Source organism: Lepidothrix coronata, unplaced genomic scaffold, assembly GCF_001604755.1.
Source record: "Lepidothrix coronata isolate B3197 unplaced genomic scaffold, Lepidothrix_coronata-1.0 Scaffold22, whole genome shotgun sequence".
Classification (NCBI taxonomy): Eukaryota; Metazoa; Chordata; class Aves; order Passeriformes; family Pipridae; genus Lepidothrix; species Lepidothrix coronata.
Genome location: NW_016690202.1, coordinates 3,976,538 through 4,003,635, shown reverse-complemented (window position 1 = coordinate 4,003,635; position 27,098 = coordinate 3,976,538). Strand labels below are relative to the sequence as shown.

General features: G+C 41.5%; 1 protein-coding gene across 2 annotated transcripts; it reads left to right on the top strand.

The window, feature by feature from the left end:
• The first annotated feature begins 10,544 nt into the window (after positions 1-10,544).
• TMEM171 (transmembrane protein 171) lies at positions 10,545-26,247 on the top strand. 2 transcript variants are annotated; one of them, XM_017808351.1, is made up of 8 exons: positions 10,545-10,576; positions 10,891-11,110; positions 15,495-15,549; positions 16,068-16,133; positions 16,165-16,181; positions 16,664-17,357; positions 19,063-19,204; positions 24,747-26,247. In XM_017808351.1, the coding sequence occupies exons 6-8, from the start codon at positions 16,727-16,729 to the stop codon at positions 24,973-24,975; spliced, it is 1,002 nt and encodes a 333-aa protein (XP_017663840.1). In that variant the 5' UTR covers positions 10,545-10,576; positions 10,891-11,110; positions 15,495-15,549; positions 16,068-16,133; positions 16,165-16,181; positions 16,664-16,726; the 3' UTR covers positions 24,976-26,247. The 2 variants fall into 2 exon arrangements, with proteins under 2 accessions (XP_017663840.1, XP_017663841.1); XM_017808352.1 differs by lacking the exon at positions 10,545-10,576 and having other exon boundaries at positions 10,891-10,936.
• Positions 26,248-27,098: the final 851 nt, after the last annotated feature.

Sequence of the window (27,098 nt, the reverse complement as noted above, 5' to 3'; positions counted from 1 at the left end):
ACTTGATAAGGAACAGTAGGCTGGATGTCTACCTAGTGAGATTACAGAATAAATTTAGTTTTATTTAAGGACTAAAATGCAAAAGATTTCTCAGTTTAAGGATTGCATCTTATACATCTAGGACAAGAAACTCAGCCTCAGACAAACACACTGTTACTCTGGCATAATTTCTCTAGGTATTATAGAGCAAACACTATACTCATAGGAGAGAGAAGAAGGAAATTACTGGGAAAAACAAACGTGGGCTCCAGTGTTCCCTTCAGATTAAGGGGGAGAATAGATATTTGCCACAACTTTCCCATAGAGAAGTTGAAATTTAAAAAAAAAGATAAAATTCAGGATGATAGGCCATTAGAGCTACTCTCTTGGAGTTTTGCAAGATGTTTGAGAAGACCTCAACCTTCTCAAAACAGAAGTTGTATCTTGAATACTGAGGGAGAGCATGGAGGATGCCTTCCCTTGTAAGAAGTGCTGCTCTGTCCACTCAGCTATGAGCTAGAACTTGGCAGTACTGCATTCAGTGCTGGGTGAGCATGGGGAGCACAGTTCACCTAAGTATCTGCCTTTGCTTATAGGCAACAATAAGTTTCCACAGGGAGAAACACGGAACCTCTACCCCCATTTTCCTGAGCAACCTTTCCAGATTGCTCAGGGTCGCAGCACTTTTGCCAGCTGATCCCAAGAGATGCCACAAAAATGCACATTAGAATTCAGAGGGTTTTGGCAAATAGCATCTTCTAGTCTCCTCTAAGTGATCATCCAGCTTAAAACAGTCCTACAGTAACCTGGTTTTGGTCAAAAAGAGTAAAACTGTAATTTGTGTTTCAGGAAGCAATTCATCCCTATGTAGGCAGCAACAGTGCACTCTCCTGCTTTTCATGCTACCGATGGTTAGGAAAAGCCAACTCTAATCACATGTTGAAAAGCAGCTTTCAAAAAATGTTACATCATTCTTTAAGTGGTGTGTGTTACCTCAACATCAGTTTATAAGCAAAAAATCTCAGTTTTACCCTTAAAGAGGGACCCCTGGTGGTCTAGTGGTTGGGATGCAGCACTCTCACCACCACGGCCCGGGTTCGATTCCTGGTCAGGGAACTCCTCCGGGCAGATGGAGCTCGTCAGCCCTGTGAGGCAATCCATCTAAGAGAAGGTCACTCTAAACAAACCTACGTTCTGAGGACCTCACTGCCACTGTCCAAGCTTGCTCAGCCCCGGCAGATGAACCTCAGGATTAAAGGGTGGGCTCAGTTCAGCGCACGCTGTGTCTCACCTAAAAAATCCACTGCGCAGGCTCGAAGGGTAATGACCTTTCCCAAATCTTCACTCGCGAAGACCCCTTAAAGAGTCCTTCCCAGCCCAGGGGAACATAGACTCAGTTATACCTCCTATTTAGGTCATCAGTAAAGGAGCAGTAGTATCCAGAAGACATGTTCTCTATTTCAACTACTGACAAAAGCCTACAGGACATTATTGTAGTGTCTGGAGCAAATCTTAAGATTCCTATGTCAAGCAGCACCAGTAGGCTACACAGAAGCTGTGAAGTATTCACTGTGCAGTCACAATAGCCACAATGCTGTCTGAACACAAGACAGATTTCTGCAACAACCCTGTAAAAGTTACAAACTTTTGGAATCTCCTGCTACTTCATTCAAATGCCCGTAGTCTGTTCTGTTGTTTTGTTGTTGTTTTTTTCTTTCCTTTCTGGAATTAAGAAAATAGTAGAATATTTTTAAGACCTTGGTTAGCGTTCATAGTGAACACTAGTCCAAGGATTGCTTACCAAGTCTGTTAAAATTCTCTTTAAGTCTCTTTTGGACACTTCCCTTTAGTTAAAGGATCTTCTATTCTCCTTAACCTTTAAAAGCATTCTTTACTTGCTCTATATCTCCACCATTAAAGTTTAGCAATGCCTTTTTCACCTTTCTACAGCAAGGTAGGTTTTGAATTGTTATTTCTGCCATTAGCTGTATTTAAAGACATTCCTGAATTGTACATTTACAATATATACACAACCAAATCTAACCAGATGTTTGCAAGTAATGATTCAAATAAATGTTAGATCACATCAGGTACATCTTTCATTTTTGTCCTTAGATGTTATTGGCTCTACAGAGAAAACTATCAGCATCTTGTACACACTCCACTGTCATGTCTATAATCCAACTATGGTAATAGTAGCAATCAGGTCAAGGTGAGGAATATGTTAAAAAATAATGTGGGAGTGTTTCTACAGTGAATAAACTGATGTCATCCTTACAAAATAAAGCACACAGCATGAGACCTCCTTGCTGTAGTTAAGATTTACTTTTAAATCAAGAAAACACGTGCCTGCTGGTAAGGGTCATATTGGAGCTACTTACAGTCTGCTTACACCTTGACTTAGAGAGATACTGTTAGTATTTGAGTGATCTGCTGTCAACCATACCTAATCTTGGAGATTCCCTTTGGCCTGTCACTTTCCTGAGTTGAGAAATTCAGTGCTTTTGTTCAGCAGCTGTTTTCCTCTAGGAAGGTCTTAGACTCTCCAGAAGCTCCCATGCTTGCTGGCTGGGAGCAGATTATGGGCAAAATTCATTTGTAGTGCTAAATGAGCTCAAAAGTGGAGGTTGGAGCATAGAGGTTGTGGAAAGAAGTAAACATAAATTAAACACTCTCTAATGCAGTCACCAAACAATCAGTATTATCAGAGGGTGTGGACTATGCTCTCCATCTTCACTCAACACACCTTTTACCACCTCTGCCATGCATCATATCTGCTTGTGATTCAACTTACCCACAGACATATGTCAAACCCAGAAAAAAATTAGGAAAATATCTGTGCTAAGTTAAGCCAACTGAACCAGTTTGCAGCAAACACCAGACACAGGAATTCCCAAACTAAGGGCAGAGAAGGGATAGGAATGAGATCTCTTTAGGAAACAACACATCACCAGCCCAGGCCACCTGTTCACTAAATCATAGTCAGAGAGGGAAGCTAAAAACAGCTGGCTCCAATGACATAATGGAAGACTTCTCTTAAGAGTGGCTATAAACCCTGAAGTTATAAACAATAAGAGATTGATAAGAAAAGCAAATTAAACACAGGGGGTAGGAAAGTATGTGTAGATAGTTTAAGGGTGATCATTTTAGGGTGATAAAAAGGAGTCTGTTCCAAAAAACAGCAACAAAAATGTTTAACTTCCACTGTGTTTTGGGATCCATACTAGCTGGAAATGCCAGAATCAATAAAAACACAAAAGAGAGAGAAAGAAAAGTATTTGATAAATATTTTGCCACGTTTCTTAAAGGATATCTAGATCATGTAGTCACATGGTGAAAATAGTTTGCAATCCAACAGTATCTAAAAGAGATATTAACACATCATCTACTAAAGCTAAATATTTTTAAATCATCATATCAGATAAACAACATCCAAGAATTTAGTAAGTTTAATAAGCCATACTGTGGATCATTAATTTTTATTTCAGTGACTCTCAAATGCTGGAAAGTATTAGAAGATTAAAAGAAAGATAACATTGTTACAAAAAAAAAAAGAAAAGAAAAAAAAGGTGTCAATCCACATAACTGTAATATAGAACTTGGAGAGAAAATTAAAAAAAAAATTAAGATAATTAGTATCAATCATGGATGTACTGAATAGAGGTCTTAAACTAATTTAGGTTGAAAATCTGGATCATAAGAATAATAGGGTCAAAGGAAAAAAACATTTATGTAAGATGCCTGATTTAGAAGTACACAATATTTGATTTATAACTAGAGCAATGCAAGAATATAATAGATTAAAAAATTGGTCTCAAGATCTAACTGAAGAGGGAATCAACTTTAAACACCTTTCTGATGGACTCCTGCAGACTTCATAATATTTCGTATTTTTCCAGTTACTGATGTTAAAAAACCCGAAGTTTTGCAGATGACAAAAGGTTGGAGAAGAAAAAAAATCAGCTAGATCTCAAGTGCAAACAGTTTTTAATCATTTAACCATCATCCAATATGGCGAGAAGATACTTTAGGATTAGATAAATAAGGACAAAATAACATCACTTTCGGATAACTAAGGATGTTTCTGAACTATTCTTAGAAGTCATCCAGGGCTAGAACTTCTGACAGAAGATCTGAGGCTAGAGGGAACTCTGTACATCACCTAGCCTTTTCTCCTGCTCAGAGCAGGGACAAAGATCTGAAGTTTTACCAAACTTCCTGCGGTCTCCACCCTTATTTTCCTACATCCATGTCAGGCCAAATGAGGCCCTTAAAGACAATTAAGTTGTCTAGTACGATTCAAGCCCACAGTACGGACCAAGTCAAATGTTCTTGTCCATTAAATAAGAGTTCTATCCACAAAGCTCTTCTAAATCCTATACACTATAATACAGTTAAGTACTGTGAAGAGAGACACAGACTTCACTTGGTGAAGTGGTCTCCTGGGCACTTTCTTCTTATGTTTCTGAAATCTTTACCCAGATAATCCAAAGCATATCAGTGACTCCCTGTTTGGATTATGGTGTAAAAAGGGAAACAGTCCATATGTCAGAAAAAGGATATGATCAATATTCAGGAATTCTTCATGGCACATAGACCAACCTTCTCTCTTTCTCTATCTCCCTATCTCTCTCTCTCTTGCTTTCAGAAATTACCTCTGGCTCCTGAATAAGTAAGAGAAATCTGAGTTTGAGAGAATTCAACAACCTGTGGTGCCACACAGACATTTAAATATTTTTCCCTTTGGGAAACAAGTAGCTTAGGTGTGGCAGTAGCATCCCATAGGTATTGTTAGTTAAAGAAAGACTTTCAGCTCCAGTGCCTGCATACGTTCATACACAGACATGCACTTGCGAGATTCAGGAAGAAACAATAACCTGCCTTACTTCTGTGATGGTGAATTCCACAATATGGGAGAAAAAATCTTGAGGCTGCACGGAAATGAATTATCATCATCTATAACAGCAAAATAAATAGAGAAAGGAAGCAAAACACCATAAAAAAAAAAAAGGCTTACGCAAGGCCCTAAAACAAACAAACAAAAAACAACCCATAAAACAAAACAAAAAAAACCTTACACTGGGGTTAAATAAAATATAATTTATAATTATACCTGAAAGTACTGGTCATGATTAAGCTAACAGTCTTTGTTTCTTTTTTTTAATTTTTAAACCAGATGCACTAACATGTAAAATGCAGAGGTAGAGACATTAATCTTAATACTAATCCATTTACTTTACTTTAAATTCAATATGAAGAGTATTCAAAAAAACCCATGGGACTTGCAAATTGAGTGGAATAGAACACCAGTGACTTGGGTCTATTTTATACTATCAAAGCCTAAGAAATTACTTCATCATAGCTGAAATGCACATAGGTAGAGAAATAGTATTCCACATGTGGCAACAGCACTATACAGGAAAAGTTGCCAGAAGCCTCCCCCATGTCCAACAGAGCCAATGCCAACCAGCTCCAAGATGGACCTGTTGCTGGCAAGGATGAGCCAATCAGAGAAGGCAATAACACTACTATGATAATATATTTAAGAAGAAAAAAAAAAAAACCCAAACCTACCTCACTACAATCTCCTTTCAGGGAGTTGTAGAGACTGATGAGGTCTCCTCTCAGCCTCCTTTTCTCCAGGCTAAACAACCTCAGCTCCCTCAGCTGTTCTTCATAGGACTTTTGCTCCAGACCCTTCATCAGCTTTGTTGCCTTTCTTTGGACACACTCCAGCACTTCGAGGTCTTTCTTGTCATGAGGGGTTGTAGAAAGAAGTCCTTTCTCCTGAACTTACTCATTTACATTTAAAAGTTAATTGAATTCAGTCAATGACACACTGTCAACGTGCATGTTTTTTCTGGTTAAGTGTATATCCAACCTACTGGCCTTGTGTTCCTTTTAAAGAAGGGCACTGATGATGAAATCTTTAACAGAAAATTATGTGGTTTTTAAGATTTCAAATAGGCACACCTGAGGTGGGGAAATATTTCCTCAAGTCCAGACTGGATCTCTGCATGCACTGGATGAGAAGTAGTAGAAGAGCTTTGCATCCCTCTTTGCTTCCTTCTTCAGCACAACAAAGCTGCCTTTCTGCAGGATTAAATTTCTGACTGCAAGAAGCAGCACAGCCTTCAGCAGGGAAGGGTTTCCTGCCCAGCCCCCTATTCTGATGGATGTAGCATGTAAGAGCACTCACAGGGCTTATCCTCATTTCCTCGTCCCAGTGCCATCACAGTGCAGTGCAACAGGTTATGCATTACCAGTGCCACCAGCTGAAATAGCTGTCATGCCTTCCTCTTAAAAGTCAAATGCAAGCAGAATAAGCAAATCCAAAAAATTAAGATGCAGATTTGAGATATGGATCTACCTCTCCTGGCCAAAACAAAGCTATTTGATTTTTATGATGGTTAATGAATAACCTCTTTGAATTTCATTAATTTTTAATCACTTGTCTCTCACTTCCTTTTGATACTTACAGAGGGCTTATAAGAAAGATGAGTATAGACCTTCAATCAGGGTCTATTGCAATAGGATAAAGATTTTAAACTGAATTGAAGGTATATTCAGAGTACATATAAGGAAGAGATTTTTTATGATGATGGTGGTGCAGCACTGGAACGGCTTGCCCAGTTCGGTGGTAGGTGCCCCATTCCTGGAAGCATTCACAATCAGATGGGACAGGGCTCTGAGCAATCTGATCTAACTGGAGAAGACCCTGCTTATTGCAAGGGGGTTGAACTAGATGACCTTTACATGTTCCTTCCAAGCCAAACCATTCCAATTCTGTGATTCCATGATTTACTAACAGACATATTGAATAAGACTGTTCCATTCACACACTTTTTAAAGGGATGGAGCAGGAAGGGTGGGAAATAAGATTTAGGAAGAGGAGACAGTGACCATCAGCCAGGTCATGAACACCACTAGCATGCCCAAGCTCTGAAGAGAACAGTCAGCTTGGTCTTCTTACTGGGTCTTTCTCAGTTCCTCCTGGAGGAGGGATCTTCACAGGTCACTAGGGTATGCTGCATGACTCAGCTGCCACAGACTCAGCTGGCTGCTGTTTTGTGGGGAGGGTGCCAGTACCTCATTCACCCTCCCTTCCAGTATAGTCAGCGTGATACTCTTTTCTGTGATTCTTTTGTAGCTATTTGCCAAACTGCAGAGAACTATTTCAGGGTTAATTAAGTTTGGTCCAAAGCTTACTGAATATTGACAGCAATGCTTTTGTCACTTCTGACTATTGACAATCCTAATAAAACAAACATTTTATATCCTTGTATTTCTAAGTATAGGTCTTTTGACTCTACCAGAACCTAAATAAAGCGAAACACACAGTTCTTAGCTATTCAACTGAGCTTTGCAGTTCCTATGCACACTGACTGTTTGCTGTGAACTGGCTGTACAGAGCTTAATGGGAGCTGGAGGACTGGGTCACTCTTGACTTGGGCATCATCATCTCATTTGGTCCACACCATCACAGCAAGCAAGTAGCAATTTATAAGTTAAAATTTACTATGCATTTATTCCATGTGCTCTTCAGCAGCTCTTGCTTCAAAGCATACTAACAAGAGGTTAGCTGTGACTGAAACAAAGCAAGTAGCATCTGCCTTGACTCAGAGATGTTTTACAAAGCTTCAAAGTGTGCTGTAAATTATAAACACTAGGTATTTCTTTAGTAGTTACATTTTCACCAGGACACTTTAGGACAGCCTGAATTCTCTTGCTGTGTTTTCAAGCATCTGAAAAGGTTCTGCAGATCATGCTTAATGTTTTGAACTAAAGCACAATCTCTGCACATCCAGTATTTCGCATGTCTAATTTCAACAGCTGTGGTTTTATTGACACATCTCATATTGCTCACAACAGATTAACATCTCTTCTGCACAGTGGAATTTTAATCTAGAAGTGACCAGTATTTAGTCTTAGTTACTGCACTTGTGCCCTCATTTGTAGAGAGCATCATCTTTAGTCAAACAATTCAAACAGTTCAAACATTTATAAGCATGTTTGCTCAATTAAAAAAAAAAAAGAGGAATGAGAAGTTAGTAATTTCCATTTATATTTCATCGGATTATTGCCTGAAGTAGTGGCTTCCATCAGAACAGCCTCAACTGATTTCCAGTCATCAACCACTGTATTTCTCTGCTCATCATCCCAAATGGTATTCTTCTTGTCAGTGTCTTCACGAGTGTTACTGACTGCGACCTCAGAAATAATTTCAAAAGCAATGACTTTCTGGTAGTTCTGGATTCTCTGTCATACTCCAGCTATGAATGTACTGCACTTTTCCATAGCTGAAGGATTGTGTTCCATGCCAGTCAAAAATACTTAATTTTCTCTACTACCACTAGCATCCAAAAACTACTGTTATACAATGCTGTCCAGACTTATCACAAACAACTCTCTTAGTATTTTTCTGTATTGCAAAACATAATGTGGTTCCATTTTTGCCAAATATTACCACTTACACTTTGGAATTAAAATACTCATTATCTGTACTTAAACAGTTACTGTGTTAAAAGTTAAAAAAAATATAGTTAAAAATTAATTCCTGTCTTAAATCACAGGATATGGCTCAAGATTTCACTTCTATAACTGCAGTCCCATGACAGGAATCAACAGCCCCTTAATCCACTTAGAACTAATACCAGGCTGAGTCAGAATCTCAAGAACTGAAGACTGATGTCCCTGAAATCCCTTCTTTCATCATGGGGATCAAATCCATATGCCCAACACTACAAGAAACCCAACTGGTGGATGGAGGGGAAAGGCTGATGACAAGCTTTGGAGAGAGAAATCATTTTTGGGTAGATACTAGCCAACAAGCTTGTTAACTTTTGTTAAGAGTGACCTTTTTTGGTTTTGGTTTTGTTTTGTTGTTGTTTTTAAATTGAAATTCTTGACATGTTAGATTTGGTACAAGAAGTATTTACACAAAATGAAAAAACTGTTTATGTAACAGCAAAAGAGACAGAACATATATCACAGCAGCAATAGTTTAAAAGTATCAGACAACTGAAGGAAGTTTGGCCTGACAAAGTACTTCATACTGAAATGTTTTTAGTAATTATTTAAGCTCTATATTGGAAAAACAAGAGAACCAGAGTCAGGTATTAGGAAACTGACATATAAATGTAAGTAAATCTCCTTATGTCACTGTTGTCAGACATCGTAAAATAGTCTGATTCTACATTCTGATGCTCTTTCACTCTTTGCAACAATTAATCTTCATCTTGTGTTTCTAACAAGCAGCGCTGATCTTCTTTCATTCTCTTTGGGTTTTTTTTAAATGCCCTGGGTTTTTTTTCATTGAAATATTTTCCTCACTACAGAACACAAGAATTGTTACTTCCCAGTCTCTCCTTACCATGAGACCCTTCACAGCAGTATCAGAAGTGTTTCATAACTGAAGTCACCTTCCAGTCGGTGGTAGCTGAGTCGGGACGTAAAACAGTTGAGACAGCAAAGGGTCACTAACACTCAGGAACATACAGCTCTGGAAAGTTTGAAGTCTTCTACTCCATTACAAGCTCCTACCTACACCCAATGTATATTTTCATATGCTCCTTGGTTATCAATTCAATTTCAAGTTTTGCCTAGTTCTCTACCCAAATCCAGATCGCCTTCAAAAACCTATATGTACTATTTCCTCCCAATCTTACCATGTAGCCAAACTATCTCCCTGTCAAGCAAGACTTTAATCCACTCTCCTCCCGACATCTATTTTTTGGGCATCACTCTATCCCTGTTCTGGCTCATCTTGTTTTGACTTGCATAAACTCAAACTATTTCCCCCACACCTCACTGGCTACCAGGCTGCCACTAACCAGCTGGGCAAGATTTAGTCCCAGTGTCTTCACCCAGTGTCCTACCACTGCTACACCACTTACAAGTGGCACATCCTGATCTTTCTTCCCTGGCTCTTTGTCCTCTCACACAGCTGCTTATTACATGTCACAGCTCTCTGTCTCAACTTCCAAAGTTGAGCCAGCTTCTTCCTCCATGCTGCCTATACCTAGCAAGAAGGAATCTTCTCCCGTTTCCAGTGGCTACACTGAAAGAAAACTGTCATATCTAGGCTCTGCCTGTCTTTAATGCCTAGCAAGTTCCCAAGTGTGCGGAAGTAAGGCAAACATTGGTAAGTCCAAAGTGACGACAAAAAGAAGGGCTCCTGAAGTCGGAGACGTGGCACTACCTCCCTCAGAGGGCTGCTCACCTACCTTACCTAGAAGCCACAGTATTTCAGGGGCACCTAGACCTTTCTACGTACACAAGACTCTAGCGGTGCCTGCCACAGGTCTGCCCTGCGACCTGCACCCGTGCTCCTGCACATCACCCTGGCGATGTCGCAGCCGGGCAGCGTACACACCCGCACCGCCCCGGGACCGGCTCGCAGCCCGCTGGGAGGATCCCGCCATCCCTCCGGGCCGGCCGGGGCCGCCGCCGGGCGGGGCGCTGGGCACAGGAGAGGCGGTGCTGCTGCGCCGCCGCTGTTCCGGGCGGCTCGGCCTGGCCCTACCCCGCGCTGCCGGGCGCAGGTGCTTAAATAGCGGCGCCGGCTGCGCTTCCGCGTCCTTCGCGCCGCGGGAAGGTAAGAGGGGGCCGGGCAAGGGGCCTCTTCGCAGGCCGCCTTTGCCCGCGCCGCCCGGGGAGGCCGCGGGGCCCTGCGGCTGTGCTGCCATGGCGGGGCGGGCTGGGGACAGTCGGGTCCCGGGGTGTTGGGGACGGTCCGTCCCGGGTGTGGGGGCAGCCCGGGGGCGCGGTGAGAGGGGCCGCGGGGGCGGGGGCGGGCGCCGCCGGGGCGGCTCGTCCTCCATCTGCCCTCGGCGAGGGGCTGCGGCGGGCGAGCGGGGTCGTGCCGCGTCTCCCAGCCGCCACCATTCCCGTGTTTTCACTCTCCTGCAGGGTGCGAACGGAGCTGCCCCCGACCGGCGTCTGAATTATCAGGAGCGTTAAGTGTCCGGTCTTCTTCCTGGAGAGCCCACGGCTCCCCATACTGCTTCCACAGTGAGCTTTACGCCATCTCTGTGAGAGGATGGAATATCTCTGAAGGGGTCTCTTCGGCTATTCTGCTGACACGCAGTATTCTCTTGACTAATGCTGGCATACGACTGGGAGTACACAGGTGAGGAGGCTCAGATGCTGCTCCCTCGTGGAGAGGTGGTGGACAGGCTGCCCTGTCCCGCTCCTTGCTCCAGAATGATGCACGGGAGTTTTCGGGACATAGTCCATCCTGTTGAAGACCTTAGGGTGTCTTAAAACACCGATTGACTTAGAATAGGGCATGCCTGATGGATGAGGATGACTGGTGGATGAGGAGGGGTGTGCCATGGAATGCTGCCTTTCCTAGATGGAGTAGAGCTTACTTGCTTGTCCATTAAGTTGTCTGTGGCTTAATGCCCCAGGCCAGCCTCAAGAAGCTGGGACAGGATGGCTTCAGGTAGCTTTTGGAGCCCTACATCTCCCTGATGGTCTCCATGGTCTGTCCTGTGCATCAAAGATCTGTAAGTCTCTTGTGCCTTTTGCTGCTTTGAGGTACATCAGCCCTATGGGACAGAATTCCCATAACTGATCTGTCTTGTGTTACCTGTTTGAAAAATGTCAGCTCTGGCTTTAACTGTGTCTACCTTCTCCCCAGTCTCCCTGCAGGTACTCTAGAAAATAGGAGATGTTTTGCCATGGCTCTTGTGTGCCACTAGTGTGTCACGTAAAAAGCATCCCACCCACAAGCATGGAACCGTTCAGAGCTAATTTTTGAATCTAGGTGCTGTCCTAGTTGCCTGCATGGCATCCAACCAACAGGTTACCGAGCTTTGTTTTGCAAGCTCCTCACTGTATGGGATCCTTGCATCCAACTGTGGCATCAGTATTCTTCCCTGATGAAGTGAGTGAGGAACATATGTGGATCAGCTTTTACTGTAGCTGCTTTTCTCTTGAAGGCCAAAGAGACAGGAGTTGACAGCTTTGCAGAATGCAGTTCTGTCTAGCACAGGTCAGAATCCCTGACAGTGCTGGTTTGTGGTGAGAAGGATCCCTGGATCCCTGGGGCACATGTGTCTGGAGACTGGCAGGATCCCACTTTCCGGAATTTCCTACTGCAGCTGTTTTCTAGCACTTCTCTAGACACTGACTCTTGCCCCACCTGCAAGTCATAAATCATAGCACAGCATTACCCTTCCTATACTGTGAGCTGAAACAATGATTTTGTCAACCTGGATGGGCAGAGTTTCTGGGACAGAGTTTCCCTCCTTAGTAATCTTTACGCACAGTGTCTAAATCTTGGAATCTTCCTCCTAAGATATCAGAGTTGTATATTCTGTGACGTAAGAGCATTGTCAAGCACTGATTAGAGGCTGCATACATAAGAGATCAAATTGGATGTATTTGACATCTCAGAACTTGTTAGAGTATGTAGTCTTAATGTTGCTTGAAAGTAGAAAACTGAAAGTACATCCTTTGGGCATCTCCCCCTAGTTCTCCAAATAAGTTCCTCCATGGGGAGAGAAGAGTGTGGGGATGAAGGTTGCACATTCCAATTTAGTTTAATCAGCTGTACTCATTGGTGGGTGTCTCTGCTGAATGTCAGGTTAAGAGTCCAGTCCAGGGGGAGACTCTGTGTATGTAAAGAACAGAAAACGATGTGGGTACGGAGGCAGATGAGAACAAAGAAGGAAATTAGGCACAGGGAATGAGAAGAAGTAGGGAACCATTCATGTTTTGACATGGAAGTTAAACTGAATGAAGTCAAGAGAATTTTTCCTTACAGGTAGCTTGACCTATAAGGAATTGTGATTTAATTTGAAACCTGGGAAGAAAAGTAAAAGAAGACATGACAAAAAATAATCACACAGTGGCAACTTCCCAATAGCAGTTCAAATTTTGGAAAAAGTGGAAAACTTGAAGTCCTTGAAAAGGATGGCTTGAAAATTCTACTGGGATTTCCATTGTGGACTACAGCTGACAGGGTATTATAGTTTTTGAAATAACAATACAGACTAGACCTGATTCTTCTGCATGAAAGTATTTGTGTGCTTTTGCAAGCAAAAAGAGGGAGAACTGGGCCTAGTCTGGGAATTGTAAAACAGAGGGTTAGCAGTGTTGTAATTCTTCCAATGCTTTTTTTTTTCTTTTTAATTCTGTGTTCCTGAATTCATAATGTCTGCATGAGGCCATCAAATTTCATATGAGTAAGAGGAAAGTAAATTTATAGCCCTGCTGTTTGCAGTGGAAATCTTGGACAATAGGACTCTTTTGTCCTCTGAAGACTGAAGAAGAATTGTATTAGAAATGTTTTCAAATTCTTGAAGTTGTACATAAAGTGAAAGTTGTAATACAACCGTTACACACAGAAGTGGTAAGAAGTTGTGATGTTATTTCCTGTTCCATATACCTGGCACAGGCCTGACTTAGAAAAAGGTAAAGCACTATATAATTTAAGTTAAGCTTATAACCAGACTTCCATTACCAACTATATTTCCAATTCCCTTTTCCCCATAGGGTAAATTCCCTTATATCAATATGCCTGTGGGGATATCAGATCTAGTGGAAATATTTCAAGCACACAGTCAATTTAAGGCTTACTTCTTTGTTAAGATACTTTTTATTGAAACACAAGAAATAAAGCTTAATCTTGCGTGGGGTTTTCTGTTTAAATTTCATGATAGTGTAAATGAAAATTAGTTCTCTCTTGGATTTTGCAGCACAAAATCTGTGGCTTTCATCTTCAAAGCCACAACAGACTGTTCTAAATGTTCCTTCTTTTGTGGCCTGAAAGAATTGAAAAAATATGCACAAGCTTAATTTCTAATGTGTGTTTTAACTTAATCTCATAACAACAAGATTGGTGAAAGAGAAGCAGGCGCTGTGTTGGAGTAACGAGAACAAATCTCTAGGTTTTTCTTTTTAAGGGCTGTACATTTGTATTTACTTCTTCTTCCCCCCTTCACATTTTTTTCTTTTGTCCTAATTTACTTGTACTTACGTCCATGTTTTCTTCCCTAGAGGGAACTGCAAAGAAAGGCTTTAGAGTTCTGTCTAATTATAATGTGTTGTTGTTATAATGGTTAATGTGCCTCAGCAGAAAAATATCTCAAGACAGTTGTGTCTGGAACTGGGTTTTGTTGGGATTTTTTTTTTTTGGTGGTGTTTTTTTTGTCTGTGTGTGTTTCAGAGGCCCTTTAGTCAGTTTTGTGTATTTGGTGCTAAGTCAGTAAATCTCAGCCACCTCGGATAATTTATGAGAATAGGGAAAATTTCTAGACAGGAAGGAGCATATGCAGTTATCAGAAACAATTTTATTAACTTAGGAAAGACCACTGTAATCAAGGAAGGGTGACCAACCCAATCCATTTTCTCTGCTCAGAAGAAGAGCCTTCAGACTGACTGTAGCTCATGCAGTATTGAAAGTGTGGTGAGGTAAAGGTCTTCCATTTGAAATCAATCAGAATTTCTGTAGTTTCTTTTTTTCTTGGTGACAAACTGTCCTATCTTTAGTGCTCTTTATAACCAATTTTTTTCCCCAGTGTGAATCTGACTCTTCTACCAAGGGAGCCTCAGTTAGCAGTTTTTCAGATCAGTCTTAGTAGAGGGCTAGACTGAATTCAGAACCTTGAAGAAACACTTTGCAGACATAGTTTACAAATTAACTGATCACAGTAATGGAACACATTAAGGGAAAGTCCTTCAGTTTTACTATTCAAGATAGCCAGATAGGAGATTTTGTTGCTTCCTGGAGTGGCCTTCTTGCTGTGTTTCGTTACCTGTCAAGTCTTGTGCTTACTGTGCCTTTTACCTGTGTGATATGCTCTGCCTTCTCCTGTGCTGTTGGTGGACCTCTTTTGGTCTTTAACAGTAAAACCTGTTGTAACTTCATCGTTCGTGCATCTGCTCAGCCAATTCTTTATTTGGATTCTACTCTTACAAGTGGCTAAGTAGTGACTGAATAGATTTCCTTACATTGCAGATAACTAATTGTGTATTTGAGTGACTAGGGGGTTTTATGGTTGTGTTTTGTTTTCATCCCGGTGGGGCGCTGCAGTTACTGGGGAGTGACACAAAGCATGTTGTGGCTGAGGCATGTTCAACAGTTTGCTTCCAGAAATCTCATGATACTTTGTTTTTCTTGTGGAATAACTGTTGGTGAGGCATATGTAAGGAGGATCCAATCTAACTGGACTTTTTTTAGCTTCCAGTCATCTGAATTAGTAGCAGGGCAGTGGAAGCTGGTAGAGAAAAGGCTGAAGGTTAACTAACAAACAGCAGTAATTAAGTCAATTTCCTGCTTCCATCTGTGACAAACTTCACCAGTCCCTATATATATCCTTCCTCATATATCTAATTCATAGGTGAAATTCTCTGTCACAGGAGACTGCTAGTAAGGGGAAGAGGGCGGTGGTAAAACAGTGCAGCATGAGCATGCTTACTTCCTACACTTGGTATGGAATGGCTTTTTTCATGGTTTATCCATGAGACTTTTCTTTTCTGTAGTCTGAACTTCCCCTGTGTTTCAGGTTGGCTTTTGATGGATGGTAGCCAAGATCTCCGTGGTTGCTATTCACCTTGGAGGTGAGTACAGATGTTCATCTGAGCCCTGTAGTCCAGTGTGTCAGAGCAGCACAAACTTCCTTGTCAGTAATGGCAGAATTTTTACGGGTTTTTTCCTAGAGTTCACTGAATGGAACTCTCTTCTAACTTTCAGTCAGGCTTTCCCAGTTGCAGTTTACCCACATCCAGCAGATTTGTTATCCATAGTACCATATGGGCTGTTATTGGCCTCAACACTATTTTCTACTTTCTTCTACTTTACTTCTACTTTACTTCTGAATCTAGACTCTTGTGGGCTCACAAGCCTTCTGCAAGCTGCCTTTGTTAATTTCTTTTTAAAGATTTTTGGAACACAGACAAAGGATTCAGAAGCAGGGGAAGTTGAAGTGCAGGAGCACTATGCTTACTAACTCTATGGAATCAGTGAGAGTTGAACTATGTGGTATTTATAATGTGGGGGATTTGGGGTTTGGTGGTTTTTTGGTCATTTCAGAACAGAATGAAAAATCTTCTCTATGCTTACTTTTGCAACTGTATAGGACAGGAAGCTTATTTAAGAAGAGAAACAGAAAGGACGTTATTGCTTGTAGAAGGAGAAGCAAGACTTTGAAAAGTCTTGCTTTGTAAAGGTATGTATTTTGTGCTTTGAAAAGGTATGTATTAGAAGGTTTGCTTGGTTAAAAAGTCCAATAGTCATTGCTTATTTGCAGTAGGATACTGTCTCTCAAAAGCTGTCACTCCCTGCTCGTCACAAAAGTTTCCTGTAGCTTTCTGTTTTCAAGGGGAAAGCTAACCTGTGCTTGTTCCAAATTTTCAGCCTTTGAAAATAATGTCCCCTTAATCATAAGACTGTTTCTCTAAAGAAACAATTCATTTAGCTGTGCAACAGCAATTACAGTTGATTTAAGTATAACTGTAAAGCAAGTTCAGTCTTTTTATTGGCATTTAACATCAGCAGACTTGATTAGACTCCATAGTACCTTTTGTAGTACCTCCATAGTGGAGGTACTACAAAAGAGAAAGTACAGGAGAGTATACAATAAAAGCTGAGTAGCAAATTTGGAAGGAAAAAACAGAATGTAGCTAGTCTCGCTGAGTTTTTTTTCTTTTGATTTGTGTATTTTCATGTTCACAGATCTGCTGTAGTTTGCTGCCATTTAATGCTAACAACTCATCTGCTTGAAGAGATTCTGTTGTAATGTATCCAGTGGCTGTTCCTGCACCAGGAGGTGAAGGAAATAACAAACAGCATGGGAAACTTGTTTTTTTCCTTTTTGTTTTTGGAGCTGTGTTGCTGTGCACTGGATTTCTGCTTTCAGTCTTTATTCTCCAGTCATGCCCATCTGGAACCTTCAGTGACTGTAATGAGGTCCTTAAGGCTGCTGGGCCAGTGCTGGCTGTAACTGGACTGGTTTGTGTTTTACTGGCACGATCAAGGGCCAGGATGTATATGAGACAAAGACAATTGCAAAATGAGCAGGTGTACAGCCTTGTTTTTTGCCATGGGAACTGTCAGTTTGCCCAGTTTCTCATATTTGGATTCCTGTTTTTAACTAGTGGAATGCTCATTAGCATCCTGGGAATTTGGGTTCCTGGTTGCAGCCCTGGCTGGCATACCATACAATTCAACCACACCGGCAGTTCTGATGTGAACCTCCAGGGCTGTGGATTCCTGTCACTTCAAATCATGGGACCTTTGATTGTGCTCACTGGGTTGTGTTTCTTCGTGATAGCTCATGTTAAAAAGAAACAAAACTTAAATCTCAACCACGAATCTTGTGAAAGTGAAGAACATCCTCAGAGCCCTGAATCTTTTCACGTTACAGTAGGTGGGTAAATAATGTTGGAACTTTATATTTGAGAGTTAATAGGGATTTTTTCTCACTAATTATTTATCTCTGAATATTACTTATTCGAGCTCTAGGCATGTCAGTTCTGGCATTTCAAGCCAGCCAAAACAGAAAAATGTTGCTTTGTCTCGTATGTTTTCTGTATGGTCAGTTCAGCTACCTTTCTCACAAAGGAAAACCCCTCCTTTGGCATAAAAAAGAAGGTCTGACTGTCTGTGTAAAGGAAGCAACATAACATGACACAAATGAGTCCAATCCCAATCCCTTTCTCAAAGGATGTAGTTGACACTGCAGATCACAGGTCTAATGAATTCTGTGACTATATTTAAGATTTCTTTTAGCCTTGAGCCTCTGACCCCTTAAACAGAAGAATCTGATTCATAAGCAGTGTATTGTATTTTTTTTTAAATTGTGGCCATATCTTCTATCCGTCAGAGATATAATTGCAAGATGCCTCAGTTAATTGCACAGTATTTGAGCAAATGTGGTGTGTTAGCAGAGAATAATACTCTGTATGTAGCACTGGTTTAATGCCCGATGAATACATTCCATGTGTAGGTTGTTCTGATAATTCTGATTACTCTGATTATTGTAATAAACTCACTGATTAATTAAAAGTCAGTCATTGCTTGACTGTCATCTGATTGACTGAACTTGAAATCCATAATGAAATTCAAGCCTATTTATAGACCTGGTGACCTTTAGGAAACAGGAGGCTTTGAAGTCAGTTTTCCAGCCACCAGGATAAAGCAGTAGGAAGGAATTCAGATTGTCTTTTAAGGCAAGAAAGCGAAATTAGTGGATTCCTTTTATACTTCAGTCAGGAAAAGTTAAACTGAAAGGCTGAGGGTAGAGGTCTGATTTACAGTGTTGTTCTGGAACAGCGGTGACTTTGTTAGAAAACACTGCCTACCTCACAAATCAAGAATTTTGATGCTCTCTGAACTGTCCAAGCACACAAATTACAAAGGAAGAAAGGGTGCCAGGCAGCTTTGAATGTTTATGTAAATTATGCCAGCTCACTGACTGATACAAACTTTGTTTTTTAAAAAAAAGTTTCAAACTTTTCAATTCTGAAGTTGCAATTGACAGATATGCTGCATAGTATATTTAATAGCAAACTGTGTATCAATAGTCCTGGCTGTGGTTATTGTTCCTTGATCTGCAAGTAATTCAGTAGAGAAACTGTCAAGGCGCACAAAATCAGTCATCGGAACCATTAATGACTTGAATTCTTTCATTATAGCGCTGCAGTAGATGTGCAGAAACTTAGACTGGCCTATTTTAGACACGTGAGGAAAACTAAATGCTTGCCTACCCTTAAAATGAGCCAACAGTAACTGTGTGCTTTGCACTTTCAGTTTCTGAAGACAGACAACAGTGTTTGTGTCTCTTAGCTAGATGGAACGGTCCCCCTCCCCAGAAATTTAATTTTTTTTTAGAAATTTAATTTTCTAAATTAAATCTTTCATTTATGAATATGCTGCATCTTTATTTTTCAATGATTTTAGTTTTGAATGTACCTCTGGCGTTCTCTAACAGCCTAGAATATAACAATTCTATATGTGCGATCATTGCACTCACTCTATCTTAAAAGGTAGGCAAGTACAAATTCTAAGATACTGTTAAAATAACCAGTGATGCTCAGTTTTTCAGAGGTAGTAATTGGTGTTTTTAATTCTAGGTGATGCTGTAATGGTATTCCCACCCCCACCACCTCCTTATTTTGCTGACCCTATGTCACCAACTGTGACACATTGTCTTATGTCGAGTGTTTTGCCTGCAAGTGAAAATCCTCCACCATATCACTCTATCTTCACTAATGGGTAAGACTGTGTTCTTCTCTGTCTTTGGAAATTTGAGCTGTTTCTCAAGGTATCTGAGATCATGATCTTATATAATCACTGTGAATTAACTACTAGCCATGACAAAATTTTCTAGTGCATAACTCAGTTTACTTCAGCTACATTACTTGAATTGGCATTAAAACATTGTAGTATACAAGAGGAATTACAAACCGCAGAGTGTCCTTTATGAGGATTAAACTCTTACCAGTTTATTGTGATTGGAAAGAATGTCTGAAGTGAGAACAAAATCTTAGATCAGTGGCCCTTAGAGTAGATTTCTTCCACAGGTTGTCCAAGAGAAGATGCCCTTGGCAGCAGTGCTTCAATGGCATGATATCCACACTGCCATATTTTAGAAGCCTCTGTAGAACCAGTGCAGCAAGCCCTTCATGACATCTACCCACAGTCACTTCATCTGTCAGTGCGCTCAGTTCTCCTGTGTCCCTTATCTCACTGCTCGAGGCAGTGAGACCTGCTGTGCTGGTCTGCCTTGTTCCTACTCTGGCAGTGTGTTGAGATCAAAGGATACTTTGATATTGCAGGAACGACCAGAGAGCTGATAAGGGAGGTTCCAAAGCCAACTTCATCTCAAGATGATGTGCCTTACCTATGCAACCATTCTTTAAATACATTTTGTATAGCTGATGTGCTAGATGCTACCACCACCAAGCTCAGGGATTAGGAGCTGCCAAATTGCTTGTTGGAGCAAGTCTAGAGAAAGCCACCAAGTTTGTTATAGAGGTCTGGGGTATCTCTCCTTTGAGAAAACGCTGAGAGAGTTGGGTTTGTTCAGCCTGGAAAAGAGAAAGCTTCAGGGTGACCTAATTGCAGCTTTCCAGTATCTGAAGGGAGCCTACAAGATGGAGGGGGACTTCTTAGAAGAGCATGTAGTGACAGGACAAGGAGGAATGATTTCAGATTGAAAGAGTAGGTTTAGATTAGATATTAAGAAGAAATTCTTTACTGTGAGGGTGGTAAAGCCCTGGAAGAGGTTGTCCAGAGAAGCTGTGAATGTCCTATCCCTGGAAGTGTTTAATGCCAGATTGGATGGAGTTCTGAGCAAACTGGTCTAGTGAAAGATATCCCTATCCATGGCACAGTGGGGTTGGAACTAGATGATCTTTCAAATCCAGACCATTCTGTGATTCCGTGGTTTAGTTTTGGGCCCTTCATGACAAGAAAAATACTAAGGTGCTAGAGAATGATGAGATGAGAGAAGGGCATTAAAGCTCATGAAGGGTCTGAAGCACAAATCCTCTGAGGAGTGACTGAGGGAGTGGGAGTCTTTCAGTCTGGAGAAAAGGAGGCTAAAGGAGATACCATATTGTTCTCTCAACTACCTGAAAGGAGGTTTTGGCAAGGTGAAGGTCAGCCTCCTCTGCCAGGTAACAAGTGACTGGAGAAGAGGAAATGATATCAGGTTGTGCTAGGGGAGGTTTATCTTAGCTGTATGTTAGGAAACCTTTTCACAGAAAGGTTTGTAAAGCGTTGGAACAAACTGCTCAGTAAAGCTGTGGAGTCACCATCCCCTGAAGTGCTGGAAAATCCTGTAGATATGGTTTAATAGTGAGGACATGGTTTAATGGTGATGGTGCTAGGTTGGACCCTCAGTTGGACTTGACAGTCTTGAAGATCTTTTCCAAACTTAACAATTCTGTTATTCTAAGAGCCCCAGCTGCCTGGCTGTATCCAGTCATAGTAGTTGATGGACTGCTGCTTTAAGAGCTTTCCACTGTACTCCAGATTTTTCCACTCACATGAGGCAGTGTGTTCCATGACCAGCTGTACCAACTATGTGCCTGATGTCAGTGGTACTTCAAAACTCTAGTGCTAATCTTCCTTTTAAAGCAAGCAAGCACAAACCCTTTCCCTGCCTGAAGGCCTAAATGCCATTGGAAAGGGATGCTTGTGTTAGCACTGGTGTTTATTCTTGTTACCACACTTTGTACAGACATGTCTGTGTTGTGTTTTTTTTTTAGCAATCCTTTGAAATATACCTGGTGGATTGTTGAGGTTCAGCTTCACTGTGTGATCGACTCAGTTCTCTAGTCAATCACCCTCAACAAGCTCATTGTACTGTCTTGTTTTGTAGTGCCCTCCTCCAAACTCATTCTCCCCATCAGTGCTGGAGACAGCAAATGTCTCCTTCTGTTGCTCTTAGCACAACCCAGACTGTGGTTCTGCCTTTTGTCAAAATCACTTTCTTCTTTATTAACATAGAATAAACACCTCTATCAAAAACCTTACTCACTCTTCCTTGCTACCAGTATAACACTCTAGTGCACGGGGGGACTGGTCCCCAAACAAAAAAATGAGCATATTCATATCACCTAGGGAAGGGAGATACTCAGTGTTTGGTTTCCATGGGCCGAGGTTGTCCAACTTGAGGTTGATGACTTGTGTTGAGGGTTGCAATGCCTGTTAAGGCCTAGCTATACACACAATTCACTCAGTTTGCTGCTTTTCCACCTAAACTGCTGTATAGAGAGCTCTTTTTGTACTAAGCTGATGAGAATCTGTTGATTACTCAGTGCCTACCTGCCAATTCAGGATGACAAGGGTAGATGTAGGGATGAGAAGATGTCAGAATTGATAGAACAAAAGTGCTTTGTGGAAGACAGCAGCTCTTATGACCAGGCATGAATTGTTGTGTGAAGAAACATTTTATTTTGTTCAGTATAGAAGTTTTTGCCTGTTGTCAGGTTGCAAGTAAAATATATCAGCTCTTGGAGTTATACTAATGCAATCAAAGGACAGAGCAATAGGAGAGCCAGTAAGCTCCTGCTGCTGAAAAAGAAAATTTACATGACACAACTGTTCTTCTTGGGCAGAGTGAAGGTGTCTGCAGCTGGATGGTACTTCATACCAGCTGCTGCTACTGCTGGAGTTATGCACCACATTGAGCCTGTCTGTGCTACAGCTCGAGCATGTGCTGTAACTCCCTTCTGACATGTTCACTGATATATGTAGAAAGCAAATGAATGTGTGTGAAGAAATTTCTTGTCCTGAGTGTGAACCTGGACCTGCTGTGGAGTTTCAAGCAGCTGAGAGGGTGACTTTTGTACCACCTGTCTGAAAAAGTACAGTGCAGAGCCACAAGTTCTCTCTATCCTGCAATTTCAGGCTCTGAGTTCAGTCGTGGGCTGCCTGCCATGTGCTTGGTAAAATGTGCAAGATTCATAGCATCCTAGTATATCCTGAGTTGGAAGGGACCAGCAAGGATCACTGAGTCTGGCTCCTGGCCCTGCACAGGACAGCCTCAAGAATCACATAATGTGTCTGAGAGTGTTGTCCAAATGCTTCTTGAACTCAGACAGGCTTGGTGCTGTGACTGCTTCCCTGGTGAGCCTGTTCCAGGGTGAAAACCTTTTCCTTATACTCAGCCTAAACCTCCCCTGACACAACTTCAGGCCTCTGGTCCTGTCACTGGTCACCACGGAGAAGAGATCAGTGCCTGCCCCTCCTCTTCCTCTCACAAGGAAGTTGTAGACTGCAGTGATGTCTCCCCTCAGTCTCCTCTTCTCCAGGCTGAACAGACCAAGTGCCCTCAGCCGCTCCTCATACAGCTTCCCCTCGAGGCCCTTCACCATCTTTGTTGCCCTCCTTTGGACACTCTCTAAGAGCTCAATATCTTTCTTATATTGTGGTGCCCAAAACTGCACACAACAGTCAAGGTGAGACTACCCCAGTGCAGAGCAGAGTGGGACAATTCCCTCCCTCGACCAGCTGGCGATGCTTTGCCTGATGCCCCCACAAGGTTGGCCACACAGTCCTTTTCTGCAGTGTTGCTTGGAAAGGGATTATCAAAGGGTGTGAAAGAACTCAAAGAGCTCATCCTGCACTGAAAAAAGTCAAACAAAGGGTGGTGAGAGAATGGCAAAAAATCTAGTTCTTCAGACTTTTTCTGAGCCCTCCCTGCTGGTGCACAGAGCAGCAAAGAGAGCTGACATACCAGTCAACCCCTCTTTCCTTCATCAATTCTACAAAATCCTCTCCAGCTGGATCAACTGTCTCAATACAGAAATGTTCAGTTTTGGTGCTCTGAACTTTGTGTGATCCGGTCAGCATTGTTGATTGCCTGTCTGGACTTCTCTGTCTTGTGAGCATATCTACACAAAGAGGCAGTTTGTTGAGACAGTGTCTAGTGGAGTGCATAAAACACCTCAACACTGGATGCTGAAACCCAGAATCTCTGACCTTCTGCTTTGGTGTTCTGTGACTGGGGGTGCTCTAGCTGTTGCCCTTCCATGTTCCCTAGTGTCCTCACAGAGACCCTCTGAGTTAATACCACTTCTGGGTTTTTCACTCAATCCTGCTCTGTCATGGCTCAGCACTTGCTCGCAGACAGGGCATCTTGAATAATGCAAATTGTTTCCCAAGTGCTTTAATAGAAGAGAAGCAATGGCCTCATTGCTCATAACATAGTGCCATGACTGAAGATCCCAAATATGGCAGGGTATAGTATTTCATATATATTTCACATATGGATGGCTACTAGGCAAAGGTGATTTGCCTCTTCAGTCCATTGCTTGGTGTTCTGTCAGCAAGTGCTGTGGTGAAGGCTGTGCTGGATGAGAAAGCTTGTAGTAAGCTGAGTCATGGTCTGATCCCAGAATTATTTTTCTTTATTCCTGCAATCTGTTACATAGCACCTCAGCATTTGTCTTGTAGTATTTCTCTCTCTATTAAACACGCACGCTCACCGATTCGTCACAGCACTGAAGACGAGGTGACTATGCCCTGTATTCTGGCTCCTCACTCAGTATTGGTACAGATGTATGCACAAAGGCAAGAGTCAGCTCTGGGAGCGAGGCATGAGGAGAGAGGAGTTCTCTTTCCTTGGAAAGCAGCTGAAGCAATGTGCTGAGGGCAAGATGAGCAGGGTATCAGAACAATGTGGGTTCAACCAGTTTGGATTCAGTTGTGATCGTCAGAAGAGGACAGTGAATACTTGGCTGCCTGCCTTGAATGTCACTGGGAACTTTGCAATCTGGTCATGTCCAGTTGCTTCTGTTTCTCCAGCTCTGAGCAGGAGTATGACTCCTTATGTCTGTCATGGATTGCTGGAATGCCTAGTAAAAGTTTCAGATGGCCTTTCATGCGAGATTTCAAATGGCTCGGGATTGTGATTTTTGTGATGCAGTTCTAAGTCTAGTAACTGTCTTTCATAAGGGAAGGGGACAGTGTGTATGTGATATACTACAAAAGGGAAAATACTTTAGGAGCTATGGATCAGAAGGAGATTTAATAAGATTGTGAGATAGCACTGCCAAAAGCAGCTAATGCCCATAAGCCAGGCTGTGACTGGTGATTTGAGAGGTTAGAAGGGAGCTTGTTTTGCCCTTCCCCTCAGAAATAATAGAATTTTCATATGAGTCATAATGTAGCGCACCGAATGAACTCCTAATTCTTGTGCAAGTTCTTTGCTTCAGGGATTTTTAGGAAGTGTGTGCATACATGTATGTTTATGTAAGTCTGTAGATAAATGAATTATGCTAATACACAGTTTTGTGTTTTATAGAGCACAGCTTGCAGATGATGAAAGAATGGTTGCTGTTAGAGACTATGAAACCATATGTACAATTTCTGGAAGCAGCTCACCTTCAGATATTTTACCAATGCTATACCTCTGCTCTGAATCTCCTCCAAAATATGAAGAAAAAGCATCAATAACAAATAATGAATATTCACCATCTTCTTCCTCATCCTTTTCATCTATTTCCTTAGCCACATCTGACATCAGCTCATAGAAGACTGTCAGTTGACTTAATTTTTAAATTAAATTGTACACAGAGATTTACAATTTTTGAATTTATTTACATTTTTTAATAAAAGCAATAATGTTGGCTGTGTGTAATCTTTCATCAGGAAGAACAATGAATTTGGATTTCAAGAAATAACAGATAATGCTAGGCTTCTGCTAAAGTAGTCTGAAGGGAGTTCACTGCAGGAATGTTAAACACTCATCTGGTTCTGTTACAGCTTCAGTTTCTATTTTTAATTGTTCTTTTTATAATGAAGGCGTTAAGTAGAGACCAACTTTTTTGATTATTTTAATTAAATCTGTTTGGAGCTTCAAAAAAGAGAAATAATTAGAGTGTTTTCATTTCTATTTTTGCATGACTTTTGTGGAAAATAGTGGTTTGCGAAGTTATTGACTTTGTAAGTATTCTGAGACCATTCACAAATAAGGATGTTTAAGCTTGGTACCAGAGATGCTGTGAAGAACTTAAATGGTTACATTTTGTTCTGCCTGGTAACAAACACTCCATAGCTTTATTTAGACTGTCTCTGGTCCTTATGTAAGTATAATCCCTGTGAAAATCAGTTTTAGCTACAGTTAAGAGCCCAAAGGCAACCCTGAGGATAGTTAATAGGCTAACAGTTTAACTGTGGTAATGACTGATTTCAGGGGGATTATACTGCAGTTTTTTATTCATGGTTTATACAGGGAGTGCTGTGCTTGTTGTGTGAGAGTGAGAGCCACAAAGCAATGGTATCTTTCAGGTGCAGACATTACTTATCAGCAAATGCAGGAGAGGCAGTTTCGTGGAAACACATGCAACAGATGTTTTTAACCAACACAGCACTTGACAGACCCTTCAGAAATACAGCCCTCTTTGCTTCTCCATCCCTCTGCAGCCCCTAGGTTAGTGGTAGCAGCCTGTCCTCCAGCTGGAGGTTCTAGTTCTATATTGTGGTTGCTTGCACCTCTTCCTGAGCAGAAGGGTTTGCTTGTAGCAGGTAATCTTTGACATTTTACAACTTGCTCTGAACCCTGTTTGAGAAAAACAGACATGATTCTGTGCCCAGAAAAAGAAGTGGCAAGGCTAATCTTTAGGCTTGGTTCAGAATGATGAACTTGCCATCATTAAAACATCTCTCAAGAGTGATGTCTGAACACCTGCGTGCTTTGGGACCTCACCTACACCTCAAACTTGTATTCTACCTTGCTGAATCTGGCTGTAACAGAATGCCAAACTATGAATTAAGCATTCCAATTCCCTCCTGTGCCTAGCGAAAGGTGGTTACCTTGTGTCATCCTTCTATGAACGTGCCCCTCACCTGCTGAGTGCTTTAGAGAGATGTTCAGGAGCTCCTCCATTTGCCTTTTCCAACTCTGTTGTTCACTCAGTCATGCTAGAGCAGCTCTTTGTGTAGCCACACAAAAACAAACCAGCCAGCAAGAGGTATATTTAGCCAGCAATAGAGCTGAGGGGCTTATGCACGCAAAGTAATGAGCAAACACAGCACAAAGAGGGATTTTGTATGTGGGAGCTGATTAAACTGGCATGACTCAGCCATGGGAAATGTCTGTATGAAAAAAGGGAATCCACAAAAGCCAGTAGGCATATTGTCCTCTTTTCTCTCAAATGTTTCTTACCTAGTGAGTTTTTCAAGGATGCTGCTCCTTATATGCCATCTGCAATACAAGCTATGGTTTGCCATCTTTTTGATTATTCTTTTTTAGCTTTTGTTTGACCTGTTTTAACAGTGATGCCCACTGCTGTGCGTGATTTGTGCATACAAAGCCTTGCACATGTCGAAGGAGCCTGTGTATCTCTGGATTTCTCATGCTATTCTATAACAAGTACAGAAGCTGGGATATTTTACCTGAAAGATATCATGCAACCAAGAGCTATGTTGGGTTTGTGCTGTTGTCTGGAGCACTCATTTTCTCAAAAGTGTTTAAACAAATCTTGAAATATGTCACCATCTTTAAAAAAAAATACAGTTGCATCTGGTTGCTAACTGAAAAAGTATTAACCTTTTTTGCTGCCTGCAACCTGCTGAGTTGGTTGTTCCCAAGATGCACCCGAGACCAGACAAATCAAGTAGTATATGTTGACTCAGCTGAGTCCTCTGTAAAAGT